The sequence below is a fragment of the Pleurodeles waltl genome, chromosome 9 (assembly GCF_031143425.1).
Source record: "Pleurodeles waltl isolate 20211129_DDA chromosome 9, aPleWal1.hap1.20221129, whole genome shotgun sequence".
NCBI classification, from domain to species: Eukaryota; Metazoa; Chordata; class Amphibia; order Caudata; family Salamandridae; genus Pleurodeles; species Pleurodeles waltl.
Genome location: NC_090448.1, coordinates 1,180,801,378 through 1,180,820,519, shown reverse-complemented (window position 1 = coordinate 1,180,820,519; position 19,142 = coordinate 1,180,801,378). Strand labels below are relative to the sequence as shown.

The 19,142-nt window shown below is 46.6% G+C and overlaps 1 protein-coding gene across 2 annotated transcripts in view; it reads right to left on the bottom strand.

The window, feature by feature from the left end:
* Positions 1 to 19,142, bottom strand: part of PRORP (protein only RNase P catalytic subunit) — a 164,841-nt gene that overhangs the window by 73,405 nt on the left and 72,294 nt on the right. For both annotated transcript variants that reach the window (XM_069209115.1, XM_069209116.1), the window contains one exon: positions 15,034 to 15,141. In XM_069209115.1, the coding sequence (XP_069065216.1) occupies positions 15,034 to 15,141 (108 nt within the window). The remainder of the gene's footprint in view (positions 1 to 15,033; positions 15,142 to 19,142) is intronic.

The window sequence follows — 19,142 nt, the reverse complement described above, 5'->3', positions numbered from 1 at the left end:
ACCTGTTAACCGTCTCAACCTTACTTTCAAATACCTCTGCATAGCTACACAACACTTTTTCCAAATTCACATCATTTTTACCAGTTTTCACAGACAACAGAGGTATGTCGCCTAAAATGATAGATTAATCAAATTTGGCTAGAGCAGAATTTTCAACCATGCTTCATCCTGCCATCTGAAAATATTGTGCCCCTTCACTGAAACGTAAAATTTTGCCAAATGTTCTCAATCCATGAATCGCGAGGCATCACAAGATATCCAAACATATCATGTTTTCAATTCAAAAGAAGTTTATTAGGATCATAGCCCATTAAACTACAATACCAATAAAATTTCCGTATTTAATTAAACAACATCACATTAAGCAGTTTCACATACCTTTACACCCAATAAACATTTTCCTATAGCACAAATAATATTGAAAACCTGCGAAATAAAATCTCTGAAGCTTCAGAACACAAAATACTCCATATAAAATAAAATTTGTTTTTAAAAATCTCCTTTCCTCACTTAAAAACAGAGAATCTAACAAGACATGTAATTTTGAACACTATATTCTTATTCCACAATTACATATATTCCCAGAGTTCTATATAGTTTTAGTCATCATGGGACATGCACAAAAGGAGATTACGCCAATCGGAAATCTTTTAATTCATCTCTGGATCTTGTAAATATACTATATACAGAAACACTAGGGGGGTCATTAGGAGTCTGGCGGTCACTAGATTCGCGGTGGCGGTCGGACCGCCGCCAAATGCAGCAGTCTGAGCACCACATTATGACTGCAGCGGTCGGACTGCTAGCACCGCCAGGATCAGAGATCCCGGCAGTCTGCCAGCTGTGGCGGTCCTAATCTGCCAAGGCAGCGCTGCCCTGGGGATTACAACCTCATTCTTCGTCAGCGATTACATAGTGATCACCAGATTTACGGGCGGCGGTCTTAGTGCCACATTATAACCACGGCAGTCGTGCCACAGTCAGATCGCCAGGATCAGGGATCCTGGCAGTCTGGCTGTTGTGGCGGTCCTAATCTGCCTTGTTCTCCACCAGCGATTTCAAGATGGTAGGACTGCCATGAAAAGGCTGGCAGAGAACGGGTGCAAAGGGGCCCCAAGGCATGGGCAGTGCGGGGGTCCTCCTGCCCAGCACCCTGGCAATGCTTAGCAGACAGTGGACATTGCAATGGTGCACGCTGCATCCTTCAGCATTGCCGCCTGCTCCATTTCGAGCCGGAGACAATGCTGTAGGACGTTTCCTGCCAGCGGGAATCTATTAATGGCCCCGATGGGGAGGTAGCCACTATGGCGACAACCTCCACTTCAGAAGTTCGGCAAAGTTATAATGAGACCCTAAGTCACTAGACCATGAAACAGCAACACTTCTGTGGACTTCAATAAATAAATAAAATCGTTATCTCCTCAAGTGACTTTCATGTTGAATTGGAATTCTAACTTAGGTAACTGATTGGAGAAGTTAAAAGCCAAGAGGAAATTGCTTTGAAATCTTCTCCAAGTGCTCTTAGTCTCGCTGGCCGTTCACTGTAAGTCACTATTCATCACATCATTTATACAAAAGGTTGCAATTTTTTCCACATCTGATCTTATCAAATGTATTCCAAAACCGTGTGGTTTGCTTCATGAACATAATTTGCTATGATGTTAACCTTGTTTCCATATTTAGTCGTTAGACCATTGGAGATATGAGCAGGTGTAGCAGGCCTTTCAAACGCAGGCCCTCAGTCCAATCCAGTCTTGTGTTCCACGCAGGAATAAAACTTCTGTGCCGTACCATCCAATAATTTTATTTAAACCATTGCTTTAAAGGCTGTTAAAACGGGGATAGATATGGACTGCCACAATCTCTACTGAATCTTATAATTCTCCCCATTGTAAAGGGTTTTGTCTTTTGTGATATCTGAATGCCCGGGGAGTGGAATTTAATAAAATATCTACTTATCCATGGTTGCTTCACAAATCTACTTATCCTGTAACAAAATCCACTTGCCCCTTTGATGCCATGTAGTGCAGCGGCAAATTATGGCAGCAATCTCATTATATGGGGCTCCAATTATAGCCTCTCTGATTATGCCACGGCTCATAGAATAGTACCGCTTGAATACTAGCAAATCCCTTATTTTGTTGCCTTTCCACAGATGGACACAGTGAGGCTTTAGGTAGCAATAAGCAAGAGTATTATTTCCTGGCCTACTTTTGTAAATTCATGAGTCGCAAATCTACAGTAATGCAATGAACTATGCCATTGATGCATTTTTGCAACTTCCTTAAGGAATTGGACCCCTAATTAGGTCTGGTGTTTTTATTGCAATTCTGTTTCTCTCTGTGTCTATTGGCTGGCTTCACTATGAGTGACAGCGTTGTGTTCTTTCTCTTTTTTTTTTCTCTCTCTCTCTCTCTCTGTCTACTGGCTGGCTTCACTATGAGGGACAGCGTTGTGTTCTTTCTCTTTTTTTTTTCTCTCTCTCTCTCTCTCTGTCTACTGGCTGGCTTCACTATGAGTGACAGCGTTGTGTTCTTTCTCTTTTTTTTTTCTCTCTCTCTCTGTCTACTGGCTGGCTTCACTATGAGGGACAGCGTTGTGTTCTTTCTCTTTTTTTTTTCTCTCTCTCTCTCTCTCTGTCTACTGGCTGGCTTCACTATGAGGGACAGCGTTGTGTTCTCTCTCTCTCTGTCAATTGGCTGGCTTCACTATGAGTGACACCGTTCTGTTCTCTCTCTCTCTGTTTCTTCTGGCTGGCTTAACTATGAGTGACAGCGCTGTGCTCTCTCCCTCTCTCAGACTATTGGCTGGCTTGCATATGAGTGATAGCATTGTGCTCTTTCACAAAGAGCATATTGGCACACAGAGTAGTTTTGTTCAATGCCAGGAACTACAGTGGCAATGTGTGCTTTTTGAGGCCAAAAAGTATTTTTTTCACCAGTGTTCATTATAAAAGTGAAGGCCCAGCAGCTCTGACAATAAAGTTTTACAAAACCATGTAAAAACAAGACGTGCATTGAGAAAACAAAAAGGCATTTTGTTTAAATATTTTGATTTTGAAATCAAAGAATCCTCAATATTGCTTTCAAGCTTCTGCAGATATTTGCATCTAATCAGAGAGGATTCTGGGAGCATTATACGTAGCTTCATATTGTTCAACTTTGTACACATTTTTATACTGGAACGACTATCAGTAGTGCTGTCTGAGCTTACAACATGTCCGTAGCGCGCGATCACCCGAATAATAAAGGATTTGCATTAATGAACCATAATGAAAATGTCACTTACCCAGTGTACATCTGTTCGTGGCATCAGTCGCAGTAGATTCGCATGTTTTGCAATAGCTCGCCATCTGGTGTTGGGCCGGAGTGTTACAAGTTGTTTTTCTTCGAAGAAGTCTTTCGAGTCACGGGACCGAGTGACTCCTCCTTTTGTCTCCATTGCGCATGGGCGTCGACTCCATCTTCGATTGTTTTTCCCCGCAGAGGGTGAGGTAGGAGTTGAATTGTAGTAATAGTGCCCATGCAATGGAGTGACTAAGTATGCACTTATTTAAGGTTGAGATGATACATATATAAATAGTTGAAGGTAACTTCCAAACTGCTACAGGCTCCCGGGGAGGCGGGTGGGCACATGCGAATCTACTGCGACTGATGCCACGAACAGATGTACACTGGGTAAGTGACATTTTCAGTTCGATGGCATCTGTCGCTGTAGATACGCATGTTTTGCATAGACTAGTAAGCAGTTATCTCCCCAAAAGCGGTGGATCAGCCTGTAGGAGTGGAAGTAGTCTGAAATAAGGTTCTTAATACGGCTTGACCTACTGTGGCTTGTTGTGCGGATAACACGTCTACACAGTAGTGCTTGGTGAATGTGTGAGGCGTAGACCATGTGGCTGCCTTACATATTTCTTGCATTGGGATGTTTCCTAGAAAGGCCATGGTAGCACCTTTCTTTCTGGTTGAGTGTGCCCTTGGTGTAATGGGCAGCTGTCGTTTAGCTTTAAGGTAGCAGATTTGGATGCATTTAACTATCCATCTGGCTATACCTTGTTTTGATATTGGGTTTCCTGCATGAGGTTTTTGAAATGCAATAAATAGTTGTTTAGTCTTTCTGATGTTTTTTGTTCTGTCAATGTAATACATTAATGCTCTTTTGACATCTAATGTATGTAGTGCCCTTTCAGCTACGGTATCTGGCTGTGGAAAGAACACTGGAAGTTCCACTGTTTGATTTAGATGGAACCGTGAAATAACCTTTGGCAAAAATTTAGGATTGGTCCTTAGGACGACCTTATTCTTGTGTAGTTGTATAAAAGGTTCCTGTATTGTAAACGCCTGAATCTCGCTTACTCTTCTTAGGGAAGTAATGGCGATGAGAAATGCCACCTTCCAGGTTAGGAACTGTATTTCGCAAGAGTGCATGGGTTCAAAAGGTGGACCCATAAGTCTAGTTAGGACAACATTTAGGTTCCATGAAGGAACAGGTGGTGTTCTTGGTGGTATAATTCTCCTAAGGCCCTCCATGAATGCTTTAATGACTGGTATCTTATATAGGGAAGTTGAATAGGTAGTCTGCAGGTATGCAGATATTGCTGCAAGGTGTATTTTAATGGAAGAGAAAGCCAGGTTAGATTTTTGTAAGTGAAGCAAGTAACCCACTACATGTTCTGGAGTTGTGTGTAATGGTTGTATTTGATTAATATGGCAGTAGCAAACAAACCTCTTCCATTTACTTGCATAGCAGTGCCTGGTGGATGGCCTTCTGGCTTGTTTTATGACTTCCATACATTCTTGGGTAAGTTGTAAGTGCCCGAATTCTAGGATTTCAGGAGCCAGATTGCTAGATTCAGCGATGCTGGATCTGGGTGTCTGATCTTTTGGTTGTGCTGTGTCAACAGATCTGGCCTGTTGGGCAATTTGATGCAGGGTACTACTGATAGGTCTAGCAGCGTTGTGTACCAGGGTTGCCTTGCCCAAGTTGGTGCTATTAATATGAGTTTGAGTTTGAGTTTGTTTTGACTGAGTTTGTTTACCAGGTAAGGAAGGAGAGGGAGAGGAGGAAAAGCGTAAGCAAATATCCCTGACCAGTTCATCCATAGGGCATTGCCTTGGGACTGTTTGTGTGGGTATCTGGATGCGAAGTTTTGGCATTTTGCGTTCTCCTTTGTCGCAACCAAGTCTATCTGAGGTGTTCCCCAGAGTTTGAAATAAGTGTTCAGAATTTGGGGGTGAATTTCCCATTCGTGGACCTGTTGGTGATCTCGAGAGAGATTGTCTGCGAGTTGATTTTGGATCCCTGGTATAAATTGTGCTATTAGGCGAATTTGGTTGTGAATTGCCCAACGCCAAATCTTTTGTGCTAGCAGGCTTAACTGCGTGGAGTGCGTCCCCCCTTGCTTGTTTAGATAATACATTGTTGTCATGTTGTCTGTTTTGACGAGAATGTATTTGTGAACTATTATTGGTTGGAAAGCTTTTAGTGCTTGAAAAACTGCTAGAAGTTCTAGGTGATTTATATGCAGTTTTGTTTGATGTACGTTCCATTGTCCTTGTATGCTGTGTTGATCGAGGTGTGCTCCCCACCCTGTCATGGAAGCATCTGTTGTTATTACGTATTGTGGCACTGGGTCTTGGAAAGGCCGCCCTTTGTTTAAATTTATGTTGTTCCACCACAGAAGCGAGAGGTAAGTTTGGCGGTCTATTAACAGCAGATCTAGAAGATGACCCTGTGCTTGAGACCACTGTGATGCTAGGCACTGTTGTAAGGGCCTCATGTGCAGTCTTGCGTTTGGGACAATGGCTATGCATGAAGACATCATGCCTAGGAGTTGTAGTATCATCTTTGCTTGTATCCTTTGTGTTGGATACATGCGTTGTATGATGGTGTTGAAATTTTGAATTCTTTGTGGACTTGGAGTGGCTACTCCTTTTGATGTGTCTATTATGGCTCCCAGGTATTGTTGTACCTTGCGCGGCAGAATTTTGGATTTTGTGAAATTGACGGTGAACCCTAGTTTGAAGAGGGTTTGTATGATCTGATTTGTGTGATTTGAGCACTCTATTAACGAATGGGCCTTGATTAGCCAGTCGTCTAGATATGGGAACACATGTATTTGCTGCCTTCTTATGTGTGCAGCGACCACCGCTAGACATTTGGTAAAGACTCTTGGTGCGGTTGTTAATCCGAAAGGCAGTACCTTGAATTGGTAATGTATTCCCTTGAATACAAACCTTAGGTATTTCCTGTGCGATGGGTGTATTGGTATATGGAAATAAGCATCCTTGAGGTCTAAAGTTGCAATGTAGTCGTGTAGTTTTAGCAATGGCAATACTTCTTGTAGTGTGACCATGTGAAAGTGGTCTGATTTGATGAAAGTGTTCACTACTCTGAGTTCTAGGATTGGTCTCAGCGTTTTGTCCTTCTTTGGTATCAGAAAGTACAATGAGTAAACTCCTGTGTTTATTTGTGTGTTTGGCACTAATTCGATTGCATTCTTTTGCAATAGTGCCTGCACTTCTATCTCCAGGAGATTGGAATGGTGTGTTGTCAAATTTTGTGCTTTTGGTGGTATGTTTGGAGGGAATTGTAGAAATTCTATGCAATAACCATGTTGGATAATTGCTAGAACCGAAGTGTCTGTAGTGATTTCCTCCCATGCTTTGTAATAATGACTTATTCTTCCCCCCACTGGTGTTGTGTGGAGGGGGTGAGTGACATGTGAGTCACTGTTTAGTAGTAGGGGTTTTGGGGCTCTGAAATCTTCCTCTATTCCTAGGGAATTGCCCTCCTCTATATTGTCCCCGAAAACCTCCTCTATACTGTCCCTGGTAACTGGACGGTGTTGCTTGTGAGGTGCTGGCTTGTGTGCTCTGACCCCGAAACCCCCCTCGAAAGGGTGTTTTACGGAATGTGCTGTAATTGCCTCTGCTCTGCGGGGAGTAGAGTGCGCCCATGGCTTTGGCAGTGTCCGTATCTTTTTTGAGTTTCTCAATCGCTGTGTCCACTTCTGGACCGAACAGTTCTTTTTCGTTAAAAGGCATATTGAGAACTGCTTGTTGAATCTCTGGTTTAAATCCAGACGTTCGGAGCCATGCATGCCTTCTGATAGTTACAGATGTATTAATTGTCCGTGCAGCTGTATCTGCAGCGTCCATGGAGGAGCGGATCTGGTTGTTGGAAATGGTCTGTCCCTCCTCAACCACCTGTTTTGCCCTATTTTGTAAGTCCTTGGGCAGATGTTCAATGAGATGTTGCATCTCGTCCCAGTGGGCTCTGTCATAGCGCGCAAGTAGTGCCTGGGAGTTCGCGATGCGCCACTGGTTTGCAGCTTGTGCTGCGACTCTCTTACCAGCTGCATCGAACTTGCGGCTTTCTTTATCTGGGGGTGGTGCATCTCCAGATGTGTGGGAGTTGGCCCTTTTCCTAGCTGCTCCTACAACGACAGAGTCTGGTGGCAGCTGTGTAGTGATGAAAACCGGGTCTGTAGGAGGCGCCTTATACTTTTTTTCCACCCTTGGTGTGATTGCCCTACTTTTGACCGGCTCCTTAAAGATTTCTTTTGCGTGCCGGAGCATACCAGGGAGCATAGGCAGGCTTTGGTATGAGCTGTGGGTGGAGGAGAGTGTGTTGAATAAAAAATCGTCCTCGACCTGTTCTGAGTGGAGGCTTACGTTGTGAAATTGTGCTGCTCTAGCCACCACTTGAGAATACGCGGTGCTGTCCTCTGGTGGAGATGGCTTTGTAGGGTATGCCTCCGGACTGTTATCTGACACTGGGGCGTCGTATAGGTCCCATGCGTCTTGATCTTGGTCACCCTGGCTTATGGTGGTGTGAGCTGGGGAGTGTGATGGAGTTTGTGCTGGTGAGACGTTAATCACGGGCGGAGGAGAGGGTGGTGGGGTAACTCTTTTCACCACTTTTGGTTGTGGTGTCTGTTCAGTTTGGAACTCCAACCTTCTCTTTCTTCTAATGGGGGGAAGGGTGCTTATTTTTCCTGTCCCCTGCTGTATGAAAATACGCTTTTGCGTATGGTCTACATCAGTTGATTGTAGCTCTTCCTCAAACCTATGCTTTTGCATTTGGGAGGTTAGCGAGTGCTCTTCTGTATAAGAGCCTGAAGCTGGGTCGCTTGCAGTTTGTTTCGGCACCGAAACCCTGTCTGCGTGTTTTTTCGGCTCCGAGGTGACTTTTTTCTTTTTCGGGGCCGAAACCTCTCGGCGTCGATCTTCTTCGGTGCCGCTGTCTCGGCGTCGAGCCGTGTCCACACCGGCATCTCGGTGTCGAGGCTTGTCTCCAGCACTTTCTCGGTCCCGAGAAGGCTGCGTGCCGGTGTCTCGACCGGAGTCGGACGATCTCGGCACTGTTTGGGCCTTTTTCGGTGCCGACGGTCGGTCACCGAATTTATGGGTGGAGCCATGGCCTGATGGCAGTGGCGTCCCCTGGGCCTTGTAAATCTTTCTCTGTGTGGTTTTCGACGTCTTACTCACGGTTTGTGTATCGTCGAATCCTTCGGAGTCCGATTCTTGGATCGAGAAGGTACCTTCCTCTTCTTGTTCCTCGAACTCTCGGTGGGCCGTCGGCGCGGACGCCATCTGAAGTCTTCTGGCTCGACGGTCTCGGAGTGTTTTTCGGGACCGGAACGCACAACAGGCCTCGCAGGTGTCTTCACTGTGCTCAGGTGACAGGCACAGGTTACAGACCAAGTGTTGGTCTGTATAGGGGTATTTATTGTGGCATTTGGGGCAGAAACGGAACGGGGTCCGTTCCATCGGCTTTCTTCAGCACGCGGTCGGGCCGACCAGGCCCAGACGGGGGATCGAAAAACTACCCCGAAGGGCACCGGAGCTCTTCGATCTTCGATGCGGTGTTGAATCTAACTAAGCCGATCCCGAACGCAACAATACCGACGAAAATCTTCCGAAATTTAACTATTTTTCCATTCCGAAACTCGGAGCGACAGGAACACGTCCGAACCCGATGGCGGAAAAAAAACAATCGAAGATGGAGTCGACGCCCATGCGCAATGGAGACAAAAGGAGGAGTCACTCGGTCCCGTGACTCGAAAGACTTCTTCGAAGAAAAACAACTTGTAACACTCCGGCCCAACACCAGATGGCGAGCTATTGCAAAACATGCGTATCTACAGCGACAGATGCCATCGAACATACAAGTTCGCACAGCAATAACATATGGACACAAACATTACCTTTACTGCAGACAATGCCCTTCCCTGTTCCATAATGCAGTACAGTAAATTGGCAGCCAAAGGGTTTGTGCTGCACGGGGTTGGCCTACTTGTCCCAAGGACAAATTAAATATGAAAACTTGTTGTCCTTGACATTATGTGTGCACTCCTACGCACAGCCTGAAAGTGCCAGATTTTTTGCAAAGACTGCATCTCTTCTATAGGGCAAGACATGAACCACTAGTCCCCCTATGGAATTTAGACCCACACCTGAAACAATTCTCAAGCACCATTTTGCTTTGGTTCCTCACAAACCTATCCTTGCGAGTTTTGACAATAGCTGAATCAGACTCCCACATACAGGAAAGATTCCTTTCCAGTCCTCTGTAAACAACTTAGAAGAAAACATTCCATGCCCTTAGCAATGTCTAGGATTTCTTCCAAAGACAAGTTTCTGAAGGTTCCTGGATTTTTGTGAAAGTCAATTAAAAACAAATTGGTCATGTCAAGTAGTATCTACGCAGCTTTCAAATTCGCAAGTGACAGCTAAAATTAGTAACCCTGCCAAGTACCCTTCTATATTCTCTTCACTGCCCTGTTTCCTTTTGAAGACATGGTGTCTCTCCAGCTTCACCGATGGTTCATCGGAGTATCGTCTAGCCATGCGTACTACAGCTTCGCTATATGATCCCCTGTTCCAAAGGTAGAATGACGAGCTTCCACTTCAGGTGATGCACTCAAAACCTGCTCGCCAGCATCCCTCAAACGACTAGATATCAGGATGTGCTTCATAGCATCAAATTTACCACCAAGTGCCACCAGGTAATCTTGAAACACCCATACCTCTTTCTCCCAACACATACCAAGTTTTCCTGGGCACTGTGGAAAAGAGTGGTGGGCCCATAACATTGTGTGCGCTAGCCATACTGTCAAAATGGAGTATGGAGCGCAATATGTACATTTTTTTAATATAAAACTGAATAAGAAACCAGTTTTTTAAAATTTATGAAAGAAAATACTGCTGTCCCCACTGAGGTCAGGTACACAGTATTGCTCAACAACAGCAACAGATTGCTAACAAAATGGCTGCTGTGCACATGACGCATGACAAATTACATATAAACGTCCCAGCGCCTTTGTGTTTTAGCACACATTTGTAAAAATCATCAGCTCAGTGACTTCCACTCCACTCGCGCATAACCAGACAAGGAATATGAAATTGATGGTCCAACTGTAACCAACATAAACCTACTCTCCAAATCTTTTTCCCAACTTCAAATCCTTTCAATTCTGGGGAAGTGACAAGCCAAATTACAAAATCCGCTGACTCTCAGTTCTTCAGGCACTTGGATCAACCTATGCACAAGAGTGCACATCCAGTTGGAGGTTCATTAAAAAACAGCAAAATTGATGTACCACAGACAACAGAGACATATCTCGTACTCTTCGCCATCTGGGCTCTTGAAGGAATCCACCACAAAGAGTTATTCCTGGAAAAAAATGATATATTCCTCAGCTCAGTAATCCAGAATGAGACACAGCACCAAAGATCCATGTCACATTCCAGAACTCCAGAAGCAGTGATGTAGCAGTATTTCAAACGTGTCATGACAACAAATAACATCAATGAAGTAACGCCATGAAACAACCAACACTGAATCAGTCCAATAAATAGCCCACGACGTGTACTACAGCAGGTTGCTAAATTGAACTGATTGCTGAGGCTCTCAAAGCCCATTGGCTCCTTCTTGCCTCTGTTCGTTCTCCAAAGGATTCTTTTTTCGCTCGCCTCTGACCCTTGCTTTTCCTATACACTGAGCCTTGACGTTTTCCCTGTGTTCGTGCATTTCTTCATTTACACCGCCATTCCCTCATTCTGCTTATTAATACATACCTATACCCAGTCCAGCAGCAAGTCGGTTCCTTCAAGCTCATCTCCTACAATTAGGCTGACCCTCAAATCACTAAAACTGGAAAAGGCTCCAAACTGAACATGTTATGTCTCAGCCAATGCATAGAGCGAGGGGGCAACAGGATCCTACAGAACCACTGATGCGCATCTCCTCCTGAGTTGAGACCCTTGTGTGTGAAATGTGGCAAGAATACAACCACTCCACTGTCGGCCAAAAGAACGTGGATCTCCTCAAAAAGCCTACAGAAGTAAAAAACATGGGGGTGATCATGGACGCTAACCTCTCACTCCAACCTCAGATTGGCTAAGTGATTGAGAATGTGTTCTTTGCTATGAAACTGCAAGCAAGATCTTCCCTCGACTGGGACTCTCCCACAGCATTCTAGCTTCAAGAGCTTCTCTTCTAACACCTGGACTAAGCTAATGTGCTCTACAGTAGGCTCCTGAGACACCTAGAGGGTCATTATGAACACGGCGGTTTACACCGCCGTGTTCATGCTGGCGGTCTTTCCAGTGACCGACAGCCACCCTGGAACACCGCAGCCGTATAATAAACATTCTGCTGGGCCATTGCCAGCGGTTCCATATGGATCGTAAATCGGGCAGTGACCTGCGCGATGGGGCACTACCCAGGGGCCCCTGCACTGCCCATGCCAAGTGCATGGGCAGTGCAGGGGCCCCCAGGGAGGCCCCAGAGCACCCCTTTCGCCAGCCTTTTGGGATCATTATCCGAGGGGCAGCAGCGCTGTCCTGCCGGATAATTATGCTGTCCACCGCCAGGCTGCCTGTCAGAGGCAGCCTGGCAGTGGAGGAGGGCCACCTATGGCGGCCCTCCATGTCATCATTATGTGGTGGTCTGGGCCGCCATGCTGGATGGCGGGATTTCCCGCCGGCATGGCGGCCCAGACCGCCAAGTCCATAATGAGGGCCCTAATCTGCAAATAAATTTTAATTAATCCGCTGTACTGGCACAAGTGCTAATCCTCAGCTGAAGTGACCACACCGTTCCTGCCCTCACGGCCTGGCACGGGTCCCATCAAAAAATAATGTCATACAAAGTGCTCTACTTCTCCTACCCGGCAATTTATAGGGCTGATTCCATCTATCTTTATAACTCCACAAGCACCGACACCACGCCATGTCTTCAAGAGGTAAATCCCCAAGCATCAACACCAAGCCAGGTCTTCCATATCAAACGCCACAAGCACCGACACCAAGCAATGTCTTCCATACGCAACTCCACCAGCACTTACACCAAGCTGTGTCTTCTACACGCAACTCCACAAGCACCGACACCAAGCCATGTCTTCTACACGCTACTCCACAAGCACCGACACCAAGCCATGTCTTCTACACGCTACTCCACAAGCACCGACACCAAGCTATGTCTTCTGCACGCTACTCCACAAGCACCGACACCAAGCCATGTCTTCCATATCAAACGCCGCAAGAACCGACACCAAGCTATATCTTCTATGGGTAACTCCACAAGCACCAACACCAAGCCATGTCTTCTACACGCAACCCCACAAGCATCGACACCAAGCCAGGTCTTCTAGAGGTAACTCCACAAGCAACACTACCATGCCATGTCTTCTATAGGTAACTTCACAAGCACCGACACCAAGCTATGTCTTCTATAGGTAACTCCACAAGCACCGACACCAAGCCATGTCTTCTATAGGTAACTCCACAAGCACCAACACCAATCTACGTCTTCTATAGGTAACTCCACAAGCACCGACACCAAGCTATGTCTTCTATAGGTAAATCCACAAGCACCGACACCAAGCCATGTCTTCTATAGGTAACTCCACAAGCATCTACACCTAGTCATGTCTTCTAGAAGTAACTCCACAAGCACCGACACCAATCTATTTCTTCTATAGGTAACTCCACAAGCACCGACACCAAGCTATGTCTTCTAAAGGTAAATCCACAAGCACCGACACCAAGCCATGTCTTCTATAGGTAACTCCACAAGCATCTACACCTAGTCATGTCTTCTAGAAGTAACTCCACAAGCACCGACACCAATCTATTTCTTCTATAGGTAACTCCACAAGCACCGACACCAAGCTATGTCTTCTAAAGGTAACTCCACAAGCACCGACACCAAGCCATGTCTTCTAGAAGTAACTCCACAAGCACCGACACCAAGCCATGTCTTCCATATCAAACGCCACAAGCACCGACATCAAGCTATATCTTCTATGGGTAACTCCACAAGCACCAACACCAAGCCATGTCTTCTACACGCAACCCCACAAGCACCGACACCAAGCCAGGTCTTCTAGAGGTAACTCCACAAGCAACACCACCATGCCATGTCTTCTATAGGTAACTTCACAAGCACCGACACCAAGCTATGTCTTCTATAGGTAACTCCACAAGCACCGACACCAAGCTATGTCTTCTATAGGTAAATCCACAAGCACCGACACCAAGCCATGTCTTCTATAGGTAACTCCACAAGCATCTACACCTAGTCATGTCTTCTAGAAGTAACTCCACAAGCACCGACACCAATCTATGTCTTCTATAGGTAACTCCACAAGCACCGACACCAAGCTATGTCTTCTAAAGGTAACTCCACAAGTACCGACACCAAGCCATGTCTTCTAGAAGTAACTCCACAAGCACTGACACCAAGCCATGTCTTCTATATGCAACTCCACAAGCACCAACACCAAGCTATGTCTTCTAGAGGTAACTCCACAAGCACCGACACCAAGCTGTCTTCTATAGGGTACTCCACAAGCACCTACACCAAGCCATGTCTTCTATACGCAACTTCACAAGCACTGACGCCAAGCCAGGTCTTCCATAAGCAACTTCACAAGCACCGACACCTAGCTATGTCTGCTATACGCAACTCCACAAGCACCGACACCAAGCCATGTCTTCTAGAGGTAACTCCACAAGCACCGACACCAAGCCAGGTCTTCTATAGGTAACTCCACAACCACTGACACCAAGCCATGTCTTCTATACGCAACTTCACAAGCACTGACGCCAAGCCAGGTCTTCCATAAGCAACTTCACAAGCACTGACACCTAGCTATGTCTGCTATACGCAACTCCACAAGCACCGACACCAAGCTATGTCTTCTATACGCAGCTTCACAAACATCAACCCCAAGCCATGTCTTCTATACGCAGCTTCACAAACATCAACACCAAGCCATGTCTTCTATACGCAACTTCACAAGCACCGACACCAAGCCAGGTCTTCCATATCAAACGCCACAAGCACCAACACCAACCTATATCTTCTATAGGTAACTCCACAAGAACAACACCAAGCCATGTCTTCTACACGCAACTCCACAAGCACCGACACCAACCCATGTCTTCTAGAGGTAACTCCACAAGCACCAACACCAAGCCAGGTCTTCTATAGGTAACTCCACAAGCACCGACACCAAGCCATGTCTTCTAGAAGTAACTCCACAAGCACCGACACCAAGCCAGGTCTTCTACACGCAACTCCACAAGCACCGACACCAAGCCATGTCTTCTATACGCAGCTTCACAAACATCAACACCAAGCCTTGTCTTCTATAAGTAACTCCACAAGCAACGACACCAAGATATGTCTTCCAAAGGTAACTCCACACACACCAACACCAAGCCATGTCTTCTACAGGCAACGCAACTAGCAACACTTGCAGGCAAGCATAACAGACTTCTTCAGTCCTCGCAAGCCACAGAAGCACTATGTAAGTGCCAATACAATACCGCTGCTATTGCACCTGAATCATGTGCTGCGGACCCAGGCCACTCCAGTAGTGGGACCCACAAGACAGCATTACCGGTGTCCTCCTAATTATGCTTGCACATTACTATAATAACGCAGCACTACCCGCAGGAAGCTCCACCATTCATGAGAGCTCAATACAGTCACGAAAAGAGCAGGCGCGGTACTTACAATCTGCGAGCGGACCCCCCTGCCAGAGATGTTAGCCACGTTCAGCCCATCGATAACTATATCAAAAGGTGGGCGACTGTCCACAAAGTCCCGGAATTCCTGCAGCTCCTGAAAAGAGAGAGGGAGAAATGAAATCCTGACGCAGAGGTGTCCAGTTAATGCATATCAGAGCATAGGTCACTGTGGCCACGGTAGTAGGGGTCAGGCAGAATCAATTATGTCCCCGGTGATGCCTCTGAGGGTTTTCAGGCTAACAGGCGGCTTCTGACCGGCTGGTGAGGCCGGTGCCAATGGAAGACGGCACAACTGTGGATCAGAGTTACATTACAGACATGACTGAATAATGTAAACAAGCACTGGCAAAATTAACTGGACTGGCATTGGCTGCCAGCTTTGTCAATGCTTGTTTTGTTTTAGCATGTTTTTTCAACACTTTATTGATGGAGCAAATGACAAACCTTTGACAAAATGAAAAAGACATGCCTAAAAGCAAAAATTATTTTTTGGTCACAAGAAGCATACATTGCCATAGCAGCCCTTAGCGTTGAAAGAAATTAAATAGACTACTTTGTGTGTGAAAGAGCAGAATGGCACTCACAGTGAAGTTAGCCAATATCTGAATTGAACTGAACTACTGCTTTCATGTTCAGAATTAGAACGTGAATGGCATGACAAGAGAACAATGGAAGAAGAGGGAAGGCTGAAAGCCACCAATGGGTGAAGAGGGAAGGCTGAAAGCCACCAATGGATGAAGAGAGATGGCTGAGCACCACCAATGGATGAAGAGGGATGGCTGAAAGCTGCCAATGGAAGAAGGATGTTTGAGAGCCACTAATGGATTAATAGGGATGGCTGAAAGCCACCAATGGGTGAAGAGGGAAGGCTGAAAGCCATCAATGGATGAAGAGAGATGGCTGAGCACCCCCAATGGATAAAGAGGGATGGCTGAAAGCCACCAATGGAAGAAGGATGTTTGAAAGCCACCAATAGATTAATAGGGATGACTGAAAGCCACCAATGGAAGAAGAGGGATGGCTGAAAGCCGCCAATGACTGAAGAGGGATGGCTGAAAGCCGCCAATGGATGAAAAGGGATGGCTAAAAGCAATCAATGGAAGGAGAGGGATGGCTGAAAGGCATCAATGGAAGAAGAGGGATGGGTGAAAGCCACCAATGGAAGAAGAGGGATGTCTGAAAGGCATCAATGGAAGAAGAAGGATGGTTGAGAGCCACCAATGGGTGAAGAGGAATGGCTGATAGCCGCCAATGGAAGAAGGATGGTTGAAGGCCACTAATGGATTAATAGGGATGGCTGAAAACCACCAATGGAAGAAGAGGGATGGCTGAAAGACACTAATGGCTGAAGAGGAATGGGTGAAAACCACCAATGGATGAAGAGGGATGGCTAAAAGCAACCAATGGAAGAAGAGGGATGGCTAAAAGCAACCAATGGAAGAAGATGGATGGCTAAAAGCAACCAATGGAAGAAGAGGGATGGCTGAAAGACACTAATGGCTGAAGAGGAATGGGTGAAAGTCACCAATGGAAGAAGAGGGATGGCTGAAAGGCATCAATGAAAGAAGAAGGATGGTTTAATGCCACCAATGGCTGAAGAGGGATGGCTGAAAGCCGCCAATGGCTAAAGAAGGATGGGTGAAAGCCCCTAAAAGTGCTACATACAGAGAGCCAGACTGAACAGGGTCTTCCTTTGCAGCCGGGCATCCAGGCAGCCTGCGGCACAGGTTACTGTGGCCCTTAACAACTGGCAGGACAGCGCCATATTAAAGGGACAAGTCGTCAGCTCACGCCTCAGGTGTCAGAGATTCACTCATGTTTGGGATTCTCAGAAGCTCCTTCAGTGGAACCGTGGGGGGCCATGGAGATATACCCCACATTTCGAAGTCGGGGTGCACGGGGGCATTATATCTCCCTTCCCATACCCCACCGATTTTAAAGAAGGAACTGAGCTTATCGATGCAATTACAATACACACTTTAACAGCGGCAGACAGTCTCTCCGGAACCCTCCTGCACATCTCCTTGAAATGCCACAACCTTAGGTGCAAACACCGTGGGGGTCTGAGAACTCTTTGTTTTGTTTATGTTTTAATTGCGGTCACTGGGGTGTTGAGGCTCCTTTAAGATCCAAACCAGGGGCCCTAGCAGTGTACGGGAAGACAGAAGATCTACATTTATATTAGTGTTAATTCTGGCTGTCTTTAAAAAAAAAAAGAATTTTAGGAGAAGCTCAAAACCTCAGGGACACAATGAAATAATTAGCAAAAAACAAAGAGGTTTGAGCCCTCAAAGGGTTTGCTAAAAACATTCCAAATTGAAAAGCCCACCTTTAAATCTCAAGACTGGACAGGTGTGTAGAGTGTCAGCTTGGATCAAGGTGTGACAAGGGCATTTATTGACCTACGTATACATAATAACACTATGTGAGTAAAAATACTTGAATAACTGAACACAAAGCACTGCCCTTTGGTGTGAAACAGACGCCAGAATGACGTGACCTACAATCATTGCACTGTGCTACATGCAATCCTGGACTCAAATCCCGGCCTCCCCACTTCACCAAACCGTGTGATCCCCGCCCATCGCTCTGCATTACTGGGAGCCTTCAGAGCCTATGGGAGCCATCCAGCACAGTATGTGCCCTCTATGCTCGTGTTTCACGTTTAAGAATGGTATGGGCTACATAAATAAATAAGAACACGAGACGCTGGCGTGTTAGGTGGGCTGTGGCTGCGTCGGGGTCTGGGGTTAGGCTGAACGCTTCATGTTACAGACATTACTCTCAATAAATGCCACTCAGTTCAGTGAAACACAGGTATGTGCCTGAGACACTAAGAAATGAAGAAGTTGTTTTCATTCTAAACTCTTTCTCGGATGTTTTCAATGACCTTTGTTATGCCTCGGCTCGTGCTGTGGCTCTCAGAGCCCAGTCAGACCCCGGGCTCGGCTCCCCCAAGGCGGCCTGTCACCCCAGAAAACGCCCGCTCATTCCTCCGAGCTCCGTATCGCGCGCTTTGTTCATTTTCAGGCAGAAAGAGATGTTTTTCAAGTGAAGAAGACATCCCTCCGCCGACCCCAGGAGCAGCTGGAATAGTTTCCGCCCCAAGGGGGCTTCTCACTTCTATTCTTGGCGCTTTCATGCGCCTCGGGCGGGGAATTCACTAGGAATATTCCTGCAAACCAACAAACAGCCAACTTTGGGGGCATTCCCACCCTCCTCCAAAGAGCCCGGTGTTCCCACCCATCCTTTAATTAGTGACAGCACAACAAACTCCCCCATGCCCCCCCCAACACACACACACCCTCCCAAGCTTCCTCACGACAGTCATATTTACAGTCTGAGATTTCTCTAAACCAACATTAAGCGAATCAGGATTGGGTAATGTAAGGCGCCGGTATAAAGGGCCTGGCTTCAAGTGGCCTCCTGGCTTAAAGTGGCCTCTCAAAGTGGCCTCCTGGCTTAAAGTGGCTTGACTTCAAGTGCCTGGTTTGAAGTGCCCGGTTTGAAGTGCCTGGTTCGAAAGCGCTCGTTTATAGTGCCTGGTTTGAGAAGCAGGAGCCCCTGGGGCGCCTCCACGTCAGTGCACTTCCCGGAATGTCTCTCTGCGCACTGTCCCGGGCAGGGATCACACGCTGCGTCAGTGGCACAGGCACGGAATACCCGCGCGGGCACAGCGCCCAGAAAGCGTGACAGGAGTTCACGGCGCGGCCGTGAACAATGATGCAGAAAGAATTTCAGCACCAGGACTCCAGGAGCTGACTGCGGCCGTCCTGTTCCTTCTCTTCTTGGAAACCGCTCTCTGCGAAAGCACAGAGCACGGCGTGCGTGCCACCGAGAACACAGGCTTTTATGACATGGCCCAGCGCCCAGAGGCTTCTATGACATGGCCCAGCGCCCAGAGGCTTCTATGACATGGCACAGCGCCAAGAGGCAAGGCCTTGCACAGGACATGGCGCTCAGAGGCAAGTTGTGCAAGAGGCACAAGTTGCACAGGGGCTTCTATGTCATGGCACAGCGCCTAGAGGCTTCTGTCTCATGGCCCAGAGCCAAGAGGCAAGGCCTTGCACAGGACATGGCGCTCAGAGGCAAGGT